Source organism: Nyctibius grandis, chromosome 4, assembly GCF_013368605.1.
Source record: "Nyctibius grandis isolate bNycGra1 chromosome 4, bNycGra1.pri, whole genome shotgun sequence".
Taxonomy (NCBI): Eukaryota; Metazoa; Chordata; class Aves; order Nyctibiiformes; family Nyctibiidae; genus Nyctibius; species Nyctibius grandis.
Window position 1 is genome coordinate 33976104 of NC_090661.1, and position 12191 is coordinate 33988294.

The 12191-nt window shown below is 50.9% G+C and overlaps 1 protein-coding gene across 6 annotated transcripts in view; it reads left to right on the forward strand.

Moving 5' to 3' along the window:
* Window positions 1–760: 760 nt before the first annotated feature.
* The window catches only part of ACTN1 (actinin alpha 1), a 97914-nt gene continuing 86483 nt past the window's right edge, over window positions 761–12191 (forward strand). For all 6 annotated transcript variants that reach the window (XM_068399951.1, XM_068399948.1, XM_068399949.1 and 3 more), the window contains exon 1: window positions 761–977. In XM_068399951.1, coding sequence (XP_068256052.1) covers window positions 873–977 — 105 coding nt within the window. In that variant the 5' untranslated portion in view covers window positions 761–872. The remainder of the gene's footprint in view (window positions 978–12191) is intronic.

A 12191-nucleotide genomic window follows, 5' to 3' on the forward strand; every position in this document is an offset into this window, starting at 1 on the left:
CACCGCACGGCTGCAGCTGTTGGCTCCGGGTGCGAAGGCTCGGCCGCCGGTGCTGGCAATCCTGACCCTGACCAGCAGTTACCAGGCAGGAGCGAGAGGAAACAGTTATTTTTTGGCATCCCGGGTGCTGGCGCACGTGCGTGACCCCACGAGGAAGCAGTATGTTCGAGCGGGGTGGCGGCAGGGCCGCAGGGCCGTGACTGAGCACCCTCACCGCGGCGCCGGGAGCACGGGTCACCAGCTGTGTGACACGGAAACATCCTCCCGGAGACAAAACGCTGCCCTGACCCGCGCTGCTCAGCCTCCCCCCGCACCGCTCGGCCGTCCCGCCCGTGAGGGCGGACCTGTGAGGGGCCCGCTCTCGGTACGGGCTCCTGCGCATCCGCGCCCCGTCCTGCCGCGGAGGCGTTGAGAGAAAAACGCCCGGAAAGCGGCAGTGAGCTTCCCCCACGGCCCCGGCCCGGCCCGGCCCGCGGGGCGACGGCCGCGGTTCACCCGCCCGCCCTCACCCTCAGTGGTTGCCACGGGGGAGGTGTCGAGCGGTACTGGGGGCGGGGCAGATCGGCCGCAGGCCGCCTATCACGGCGGCCGGGCACTATGACGGACGCGCGCGGGGCGCAATGAGCGAGGCTCTGTCGCGGAGAAATACAGGCTCGGCCGCGGGCCTCGGCCAATGAGAGGCGCGGGGGCGGGCCACGGGCGGTGGCTGGGCGGTGCGTTCCGCCCCCGCGGTGCTGCGCGCGGCCGAGGCGGAGGGGTGGGGGCGGGCGCCGGCGCCGCCTGCTCGGGCTGAGCGGCCGCGGGGCCGGGGACAGCGGGCACAGCAGGCAGCCCACCGGGACGGACGGCAGGCTCGGGTCACCGCTGCAGCCATGGATCACTACGACCCGCAGCAGACCAACGACTACATGCAGCCGGAGGAGGACTGGGACCGGGACCTGCTCCTCGACCCAGCCTGGGAGAAGCAGCAGAGGAAGGTGGGCGCGCACCTCCCCCTCCCCTCACACACACACCGCGGGGCCGCCGGGGCCCGGCCTCGCCGCCCCCACCGACCGCGCGGGGGCCGGTGCTCGCCTGGCCGGGGGCTGGCGCGGCGCGGCGTGGCGAGGCGAGGCGAGGCAGCGGGGGCCGCGGGGTGGGTGGAGCGGGCAGGTGATGGCGAGGCGGGGAGGGAGGTGCCGCGGCGGGTCCCCCCACAGCAACAGATGTCCGCCCTGTCACCGGCACCCGGCCCGCTGCGGCGGCCCCGGCCCGCAGGTGCGCCCGGGAGGAGCGGGGACCCCGGGGGGGCGGTGGCGGGCCCCCCCCGCCCCGCCTGCCGCCCCGCTGCCGGCGCCCCGGCCCCGGCAGCCCGGCGGCGGGACGGTAACTGGATTCTCGTTTGAATGGTGTGGTTTAGGGCAGGGCTTGCGCGGAGCTCATGTCCAAAAATGGTAACATTCAGCCCTTTTTTTAAACCGAAGGGGTGGCGGTGGGGAGGGGAGCTCAGGAGGAGCGCCAGCCTCGCCGCTCTTTAGTTATATTTTTTTTTTAACCCTCCTCCTTTTAAACCAAAAGCATCCTGTATTACATCACTCCGGAATCCTAATCCCCGAAACATTTCCGTTTTAGTCACTTCATCAGGCAACAATAAAGCAGAAATTGCAACGACACTCAGCTAACATGGCAGGGCAGTTCGGGGTGCAGCAGGCTCCCGCTGCTCTTCCCGGCCTGTCACTTCTTCACTCTGGGCTCGCGTTGTGGATCACACCTTACTCTGCCCGAGCTGCGAGCAGGCAGGAGAATCCCCCAGCCTTCCGTACTAGAAAGGAGGATATTGCTTATTTATGCATAGATGATATATTAATATATATCTAATGTAGCCCGAGGTGCAGGGCTTCCTGTAAGGAGCTGTGAGCAACTGGGAAGGAGAGCACCCTGGTGAGAAGACTCTTGTTCCTCTTTAGCCCCTCTCCTTCCCCGCTCCTCTGCTTCCAGATGAAGGGTTTTCAGGTTCTCCTGTTCATAGCTGTCTGAAATGGTGCCACTGAGAAGTCTTTCCCCTGGAGTCTGATGAGTTAATTGAAGGTGATAGCTATAGAGCTGCTGTCAGCAGTTTCCTTGCTTGGAGAGACTTGGGTGGTGAGGGTAGACAGCATGAGAATTAAAGCACACAAACAAGGGCATTTAATGGAGAAAGAGTTGATGGCGTGTGAAATTAAATTTCAACAAAAGAGAAGAATGTAATCTTGGTCTGGGGTGTGATGGCTTATCTGAAGACCAGGCCCTACCCCTTTGAGGAGGGAAATTTCCTTTTTCAAAAGATCTTCCTGGCTGTGATCTGTATCTCCAGTCAATATCTGGCTGATACATCTAGGAACAGTCAGTGGGGGCCAGAGCGAGATGGGCAGTATTACTCACAGACTATGAGGGGAAATGATGGTCATACCGTGGGGTTTTTTGCCTTTCATGGTGTAGGATGAGGGGAAATATTTTATATGTCATGGGAAGCTGGCTTGATTGTCAGAAGCAGGAGTTGAACCTTTGGCTTAAAAAGAAGTCCCAAAACCCAAGCTGTGGTACATGCCCTAAAGGCCATACTCTTTTAATATTACCTCCCTCCATGAGTTTTTAAGTTCTCTTGGTCCTATCACAAGAGGGGGACAGAGAGCTACTCTCTTAACTTGGGTTACTTGTGCAGAGGAGGGGAGAAGCCAAGAGAGAGTTTTAAGGAATTAACACATCTGCTTCAAAATAATCCAAGCCAATTTCTTTTGATAGTCAGCCGATACCGGTTAAATTTGATGTGCTGGGTGTCACTCTGCAGCTTGCTGAACGGGAGGGCTCTGTATAGTTAGGTGTCCTTCTCTGGTGGTGGAGTCATTTGGCTGTTTTTCTTCCTGCCGATAGACAGCTGAAGCTGTTCCCTTCTGCAGTGGGTGCAAGCTCATAGTTTTGTCGTAACTCACTCCTCTGGTGTCCGTAGGTAGGAAGATCAGGTTCTTCCCATTGCAGCCCATCAGGCTAACCCCACCTCAGTGGGATCAATGACCGGACCCCAGCCTGAGCAGGCTGTGCAGGTGTTGAAGGACAGTCTTGTTCCCCTCCCCAGGGTGTGAATGTGACCAAAAGCCCTATTGGGGTCTTGGGGCTTGCTTCCTTCAGAGGTGGGGAGATAACGGTATCCACCAAGCATAAGCCTGCAATGTATGGTGCAGTAAAACTGTCACCCCTTCTTACCTGTGAAATGAAATCATTGTAGTAATTAGACTTAAATGTTCGTTGCTGTGCATGTTGGTTAATAGCTTACTGAGGTGAACAGGAGAGATTCATGCCTCCCAGATATTCCTGTAGGCTCTCTTCAGGCTCAGTCTTTCCTGGTTGACTCATGTGGTTTAGGTTTTCCTTCACTTAAGGAATAGCTAGAGAATTTCTGACAGAGGAAATCTATCTGATTTAAGTACTAAATCAGACAGTACTAAATCTGATTTAAGTACTACCAAGTTATTGTCATTATTATTTAGAGCTCTGAGGCCAGCCAGTGAGGCAGACATGAAACTTCTGTGCTCGGGCCCTCTCTGGGAAGGAAGACAGCATGTCTGAAGTGGTGGCATGGCCAATAATCCAGTGAGCAAATGTCCGTGTGAGAAGTGGCTGTGTTTGCTGGCTGTTTCCAGCCCAGCCCCTCATGTCACGGCTCAGTAAGGCCCTGCGGGCTGGGGATAGCTGTGCCACAGTGCTGTCCTGCGTGGCTTTGCGCAGCTGGGACTAATTGAGACTTGGGAAGCAAAGTCTAGAGATGCTGCTCACAGATGAACTGAATCCAGCTCCCCTTCTCCTGGCTGCGCGAGCTCAGCAGAGCTCATGGCAGGCATCGGAAGCAGGAAGACCTGCTGATTTTTAGTAATGGCCTCACCAGGCGTGCTGCAAGGACAAGTTTGCTGAGTTTTTGGGAGCTGGTTTGCAGGTTTCCTACCTATGCTGAGAGACAGATATGACAGCCTTTGCTGACTGGGGTGGTGCTTGAGATATGATCTCATGAGCTGCTTTGAGATGGGTAAATTGATGAGCTGCAGAGTGAATTTCATATTTGGAGAGTGAAGTTTGGCCTCTTGAACATGACACAGAGAAGAGACACTGGTCTCACACCTCTTCCCACCTGCCCATTCCTGGGAAGTTACTATTTTACAACGTAGGGATAAAGTGACAGTTTCTGGGAGGAAAGCAGCTTTCCACCCGAAGCCCATTTTTCATGTGTGTCAGAAGAGACTCTAAGAGGTTTTAAAGAGCTTGTCGCAGCATTGCTATTCATAAGCAGCAAAAAATACAATGTGCAGGACAAATTTAGCTGCTTCTCACTTGATGTAAGCCTCTGCACAGCCTTTTGTGCAGAAGCAGGGGGTCTCTTCTGGGGATTAAAATTCTTTCCCCCTTTGCTCTGTTGAACTCATCTCAGTAGTTTCTTCTAATGGCCTTTTCTTTCCCCTCCCTTCTCTCTTCTTTCCTGTCTGCAGTCAGGCCTCAAAGTAGTGCTAGCCAAGGCATAACAAGATTGATCTTGCTGTTTCCCAGTGTTACAAAGCAAAACTTGAAACAGCCTCACATGGCAAGCTTGTCTATCTCTACAGCTAGGTAAAAAGTACATACGCGGGTGTTTACTGTCCAAGAGATTGTCACTTGTGCCCACAAGGCCATTTCTCCCTCTTGATGACCATTGGCCAGCTGCAGTGTTCAAACTTTTCCTGAGTCACCTGGGGGCTTTTGGTGAAGGAGCTGGATTTGGCCCTGAGGGACTGGGTGAGTCACTTTGTGCTCGGCATGCCTGGCTTATCTTTGCAGGTGAGGCGAAGGGTAGTGGTGAGAAGGACAACCTCCTGCCACCGCCTCCTGAGTGTCCCAGGGAGGTCAGGAGTGACACTGGGGTGAAGCTGGTGCTGGTTTGGGGTGCTGGTAGGGGCCAGCCCTCAGACCCTGTGTGCAGCAGGCTCTCCCCTTGGCCACTCTCATTTAATGAACTGGTTGCTCAAGGTGCACCTCATTCAGGGTTTATTTTAAAATCTGACCTGAAGCAACTTGTCCAAACTGTAGAGCTGAGGGGGAGACTTTAAACGCTGAATTGCTTTCTGACCTGACAGCTGCTGTCTTGACCATATGAGTAGGAAGCAGTGTTCGTTGTAGTATGTAGAAGACAGCCATATACAACTTAAATGCTGTAAGGAATGATAGTAATGCTTTTCTTAAGGAAAAAAAAAAAAAAAAAAAAAGATGAAATAACTGTGCCTTGTCTTTATCCAGTGCTGCTCACCAGGTTGGCATTTCTGTGGCAATGTGGCAGTAAATGATATCTCTGGCTGAGAGAACTGCACTGTTCAGATTTATGGTGCTGCTGAAGCAGTGATAGCACAGACTTTGGGACCATCGTTTCTGCCCTGGAGAAGTACTTACTAAGTGCAGTTATTCATGAACTTACAGAAATTCCCTGTTAGAAATGGCAGTCTCCCAGAACCCCTCTCACCGCTCTGTGCCATGCATATAAATATACACATATAAGGGCGATCCCATAACCTAAAAAGACATGGATCTCGCAGCCCTACTGTGTCTGCATCCAACAGGCCTTATTGCTGTTGTTATGATTTGAATTTTGCTGTGCTAATCACCTCTCTGTTTGAGGTGGGGTTGTTAATGACAGAAAGTACCTGTTAAACGGAGCCCAAGTCCCTTGTGGAAACACCCCACCTCCAAGCCTGCTGGTAGCATGCTCACATCAGGTGATATGACCGTGACTAATATTTCTGACGGAATGTAAAAGTCGCAATCACAGCTTCCTTTTTCCCTTGGATTGAGTGTCCTCTTGTCCAGACAGTGTCTATTTTGAGAAAGATATCTAGATTTCCAGTAAGCTACAGTTGTGGTAGCTGCTGTGGACCCACACAGAGGTGTGATACCACACCTAATCAGTAGTTTGCTGAAACTTCTTTCAGTACCATCATACATTCAGATGTGAGGTAAATTAATGCATGTTGTTGGTGAATGTACAGCACTGGCTCCCTTTGCTCCCGCTATGAGTGACACTGCTAGTACTCGATGGGCCATAGCGAGGGATGGTCCTTGTGTGGTCTTCGCAGTGTGGGTGTGCTGTAGGAATGGTGGCCCTGATGCACCTGAGGATCCTCTGTGCTTTATTTTGCACCGACCAGTATCAATACAGAAGCAGAATGGTGAAATCTGTAACATTGCCTGCTCAGCTGCTCTCTTACAGTCAAACAGGCAGGCAATATAGGTCACCAGATATCTCTTCTCTTTCAGATCAAGCTTTTGTTGTTTAACATAGGTAGCTTATTGCCAGATACTTGCTCTTCAAAGCATTAAACTCAGAAGTTGCTCTAGGGGGCTCTGGAAATATCTGGCTTTGTACATCAGTTATTTGTCCTTGCGTGTGGGAGCTGCCTCATACTTTCTGTGATCAGGTTTCATCAGGATGTGCGCTTGTGGGTTTTTTAACAAGAACATTATTATTCATTGTAACCTCTTGGTGTGTGATGAATGAGGCATGTGTGCTTTGCAGTAACTTACCTGCCTATTCCACATCCTATTTAAGGGGGAAAACTAAGAAGAAAGCGGGCACAGGTTAAAAAGGAGACTGCATATTCTTTGAGGGGGCTCTATAACAGATCCCAAGGATCAACTCATGAGAACCATACTTGCCAAACTGGATTGAACTGTTCCTTCTCCTAATCCTCTAGGGAAGGGTGAAACACCTCAAAGGCATCCAGCTACCAGCCCAGTGATGTAAAGTATGTCTGTCTGGGGAATTTCTTGCTGATTGCTTCAGGCAACCAATTTAAATTCTTGTGCATGTGATTTGGTAATGACGTTTTTGCCATGCATAAGAGCAAAGGCTAGAGAGGATGACATTGTTTTCCTCCCTGACTTCTTGCAGTGCTCAGTGGTATAGCTTGCGGTGTCTGGCATGCCATGTAGGGCACCTTCAAGCAGAAGCTGTTTGGAAACTTCAGTTTTCTTGGCTATCTGGTGAGAACTTGTCCCCGTAGAAGGAAGTGGCTGCTTTTGTATGAGGTGGTGTTGTCTGGCTATGAAATTCAAGTGTAACTGGACGGTAGCTGTGAGAATGTGGGCTGGTAAACCTGTTCAGTAAAGTGTTTGTGAACACTGGGATCACATTGTTAGAAGCTGTGCATGTTACAGCGGAGACCCAGTGAACAGTACGTGCTCTTCCCAGCACTGAGGTGAATGGTAGTAATATGCTCCCCAGCTGCTTCTGCTGTAGGCACCTTGCTCTTCTCATGTGTGCTGTGTGAGAGGTGCAGTTCTACAGCCTAACATGTCTCATGCATTTTTAACTGGGGAAGGAGCAGGGTTCACTTGGCCTCCCCGGACAGGTTATGAGCATGTGTGCTTTTCTGAGCCGCCTCACTGGGATTCACTTAAGACTTTCGCCTGGAGTTCTTAAGGTTGGCACAAGCAGCAGTGATAGAGATGGTGAAAACGTGCATGGCTCTGCTGGGGAAGGACTGAGAGCATTTTCCAGCTGCCTGTGGATTATCACTGTTGTGCCTGACACTTAGGCTGTTCTCAGGGGTGCACTTGTGCTATAGCAGAGGATGGCTGTGCTCTTTCTGACGAGGAGGTGCAGAAAGCAGTCACTGTAGAAAAGAGGCTGGAGAGCTGCCTGGGGAAACGTTGGAAAGCTGCTAAAATGCAACACATACAGTGGACTGGTCTCACTCTAATGTGTCATGTCTGCCCCAGGGGCTTGCTGGATGTATTGCTCTGATTTTTAGAGGTGTTTTGTACAGTCTAAGCAATGGTGTTTGAGGAGGATGGGGGACAGAGTGCAACAGAGTTTATTCTTCTTTTATATAAAACATAAAACTGATTTCTTTCCATGTGTGACTTTTGGAAACATGATGGTTACCATAAGGAATGTGCCTAGCATGACTTCTACAACTCTTGTGTAGCAATGTAAAACCCTCTCATCCCCTCAAAGCCATAGGTGAACTGTGCGTGTAGGGGGAAAATGTGTGTAGTATGCTTGGCAACTGTTAGGCGGGAAAAACATGACCTTAGCAAGAAAGGCAGAGAGTCATCTTTTCTTCATAGAGGCACAAGATTTGCTCTAACTCTGGGATTTGGGGGCTGAAGCATGTTACACAGAGCTTGGATCTGTTGCGATGAGTTGGTGAAGAGTGGTGAGATAGGCTTGTCAGCAGCAGGACCTTCTGTCTGGTGCTGGTCATGCCAGAAAAGTCTGTTTTATTGAAGTCTGTGGAGCCACCCGGCGCATGAGGCTGACAAACAGGTTCTCAATAGAGTCACCGAGATCCATGAGACAGAACTGGGGACTTCTTGGGCCAACCCAAGAGATGCTCAAGTGAGCAAAACCACTAGTGTTAATATGATTAGCAAAAGAAGCTCGCTTCCTGTTGCCCTCCTGCCGTTGCCTTCCCTGATCATTCCCCCACTGCATGAAAGCAGAACTTGGTCATAGGATGTTTGTGGTGTGGCCTGGTGCCAGTTTAACCTCTTGGCTCCCTATTAGGCAGTAAAGCAGAACTGTTTTTTCCCCATGTTGGTTTCCTGTCGTTGTGTCTTTCCTGCTCGGCTGGCAATGTGTGTATCCTATTGGTAAGGGCTGGGTCAGGCCTTTGCAGGCCAGCCCTTGTACCAGTACTGCAGCTGGCTGACCTCAGGCTTTTTTACCTGCAGTTGTCCCTTCTTCTCCTTCTTCCAAATCTGTTGCTGCTTTGAAGCACTATAACATGAACAAGGCTCTGCAGAGACCTTCTCCCACCTCAGTGAACTGAAACAGCTCCCATTGACAGGGCTGGGGTATGCATGAATAAACAGAGGGGACTTCGGTCTCTCATCCAGATGAATCTTTGATTTGTCATTCAATCTACATAGACTGAAAGCCTCCTGGAAACGTGTTCTTGCCTGGGGTGTGGGAAATGACAGCAAAACTGGCCTTTCTGTTGTATTAGAGCCAAGATGGGAAGTGCTGGCAGGTAAAAAGGCCGTGTCTTGGCTATTAACACTCACTACAGTGGACACCACTGATGTGAGTCTGCATATATCACCTGTCTGTCGCTCAGATTGGAGTGGTTTCAAGTAGGTCTCTGAATGCCAGCAATCCAGGGCTTCTGGGCAATCTTACAGAAACGAACTAGTGTGGGCAGTTGATAGGCAGGTGAGGCTGCAGGGCAGACGACTTAAGCAGCAACTTGTTCCATATCCTCTTAGATGGCTCACATGGTCAATGGGAAGGCAGGGATGACTTGGTGTATCAGTTGGTTGCTTCTTTGGCAGTCTGCTTGACTCTGCAGTGACCGTGCATTACTGCAGTGTAGGGCCTGCCCTTGAGGATAGCACATGTGGGCTCTGCTCACGCATCCTATATGTGACCCTCATTTTCAGAAGGACCCTTGTGAAATCTTGTATCTCTGTGCCACCCAGCATGGATGGGCAGCCTGTTCACTCTGCTCCTTCCACGAGCAGAGTGCTGTATGGCTGGAGAATTTTCACGCAGAATACTCACTCTTTGTTTTACAATGCTGAGGTCAACTCTCTCCTCCTATGGAGGTGCTGAACCAAGGCCAGTTGGCAGCAGAGGAAGAACTTCTGCCTTCCGTGGCCTTTGAATCAGGCAGCCAGGGCACTTGCTACTCCTCGCTGCAGGATATGATGCTAAGCACTTGAACTTCACCACTGCTGTAAATGGAAGTTGTGCTGTTACATCTTCACTCCAGGAGCTAGCCCGTAAAGGCCTCTGAGAGATGAAGGAGGGTGAGAGAACCATGTATGGTCTCTGCATCCCAGCCGAGTGTTCTTTTCTTCATCATGGAAAGTGATGTGTACATCCCAGAGCCCTGTTTCCTGGCCAGATTCCTTGGCCCTACAGCAGCCGAGTTTCTCTTGCTACCCAGTGTACTTACCTGTGATCCCTCTCAGTTTATTTAAATCTACCTTTCAGTAGATGATGAGTTAGTTCTGCTACTTAAATTTGTTATCCCCAAGAAAACTTTAAAATTTGGTTTCACAGGTGAAAGAAAAGCAAGTTAGTTAATTTCTTAACTGCTAAACAATGCCAAAGAAAGGACGCTTTGTTTAAAGCTGTTTAGACCATGTCTATGCCAGGGTTTATCACAATGGAAAATACTTAATTTCCTAAGGAAAACTTTGATTGCAGCCAGAAGCAGTTCCAGCTTTTAAAGCATATTTATGCTTCCAGGTGAGTTTCCTACATGTCTGATCTGGTTTGGGAGATGTGGAGAACTCCCACCGATGAGGGAGCGGAGAGCAGTAGCTCAGATGGAAGGGCACAGTGGGAAGAAGAGTGTGGGAGTACGTTTGTTCAAACCCCTGCCTTCCCTATAGCTCTGCTCGCGGTGCTGCTGTACAGGAGGAGCATCTCCAGAGGAAGCGTCAGTCTTGGCCACACCTGGCTCCACGCACAAAGCGAGACCGTGTGCTTTGTCAGTGCTTGCTCATCAGGCACCTTTTGGCAGTGGCACTTTCAGGCAGCTGTGCTGCGTAGAGAAGGCTGGGTGGGGGCAGTAGGGGGAGTACATTCATTCATGAACACAAACCAGTCTGTTTCAAAATGGCTAGCGCGTGGAAACTGTGTGACATGATCTAGGTAATCCTGCTCCGGCAGGTCCCTTCCCTTTCGAGGTCCCTTCCAATCCCTAACATTCTGTGATTCGGTGATTCTGAGGGTTTTGTTGGGCCATTGGGGAACTCTGGCCAGGGATGAGACTATTTCCAGCTGTGGTGAGCCAAGTGTGAACTCACTCTGGGCAAGATGCCTTGCTCTGCTGGTTTTCTCCTGCCAGAAAACCCTCACCCTCCAGCTAGCGATACCAAACTCTGCTTCTGCCAGTCCTCAGCTGAAGACCTCTGAAGGGAGAGGAGAACAAGGACACCAAGCAGAGCAAGATACTGCTGAGGAGGGGGTGAGGGGAGACACTGAAGAACTTGCACAGGGGGCATGATGGTGGGGTGTCACCACCGAGGGGTGGCTGTTGTGGGTGAAGGCTGGCGAGGGATGTAGGAATCTGCTTTTGCTAGGGCGAGATGGAGAGGAAAAAGTGGGTGGCGGGGGTGCAAGGGGTTGGCTTTCCTTGGTTAGGCAGAGCTAGCCAACCCGCAGGGACGTACTGCTGGCAGTACCATCAGGGTAGTCATCTAAGAATGAGTATTGTTCCCTTCATGGTGGTTTCAACACACTGGGGACTTCTGTAAAATAGAATATTCCTTTCCTCTTTTGTGGAAGGTCCTGCAGGGCAGAAGATGCCCTTCAAGGGAGAGGCTGTGCATCTGGGACCTCTTGCCCTCCACGTAAAAGGCATGGTCACAAAAAAACTTCATCTTCCAGAGCTGGCAGTCCTTGTTACAGTCTCTGTGCATTGGAATAGGACTTCTTGCAGGTATCCATTGGTCCAGCTGCTTGGAGAGGTGTGAGTCAGGTGTGCAGGGAGCCTCCCTGCGTGTTCTTTGTACAGATTTTTAGCAACTAGAGGCACTAAGGGATTAATGCCTGATACTGTGGTCCTTCCAGTACTGGCAACAATTGCTAGTGAAAGGAAATTTCTAGCTGCTTTTCCTGATGAGTGCCTTTGGCTCCTGATACTGTGGGTGTTTGCGTTTGGCTGTTTGGTTAGAGCTAGCAGCTCTCTGTTGAGTTTCTAAAATGCCTGTAGTCACAACTCCTTGCATGCTGAAACAAAGCATCACAAGCATGATACTGTGTCGGTAACTTGGCGTGCACACACTTGTCTGCAGCATGTCTTCTGGGTCCAGTCATGCAGAGGTGTTGGAGCTGACGAGGCCAGCATATGAACAGGAGACCTTCTGTTCCTGCGAGCACACCTCCTCCAACACTGATAATTTGCATGTGCCAGCGTATCATTTAGTGACACGTTACACTGCTCCTTGCTGTTGCAGCCTGTTGCAAATGGTCTGACCCAACCAACTGCTGCCAGCTTCCTACAGGGTGGACCGCTGAAAGCTGCTTCCATCCTAGACCCAAAGGAGTATTTCCCTCCCCCTCCTATAATGGCTTGTTTCTTTAAAGCTGTTAACTGGCCATAATCCAATCATTACTACTGTAATTAGTGAACTGCTTACAGTAACTAAAACACTTGAACCGTAATATCCTCTGTGTTTGCAGAGCTTGGAACAACTTTTGCCTA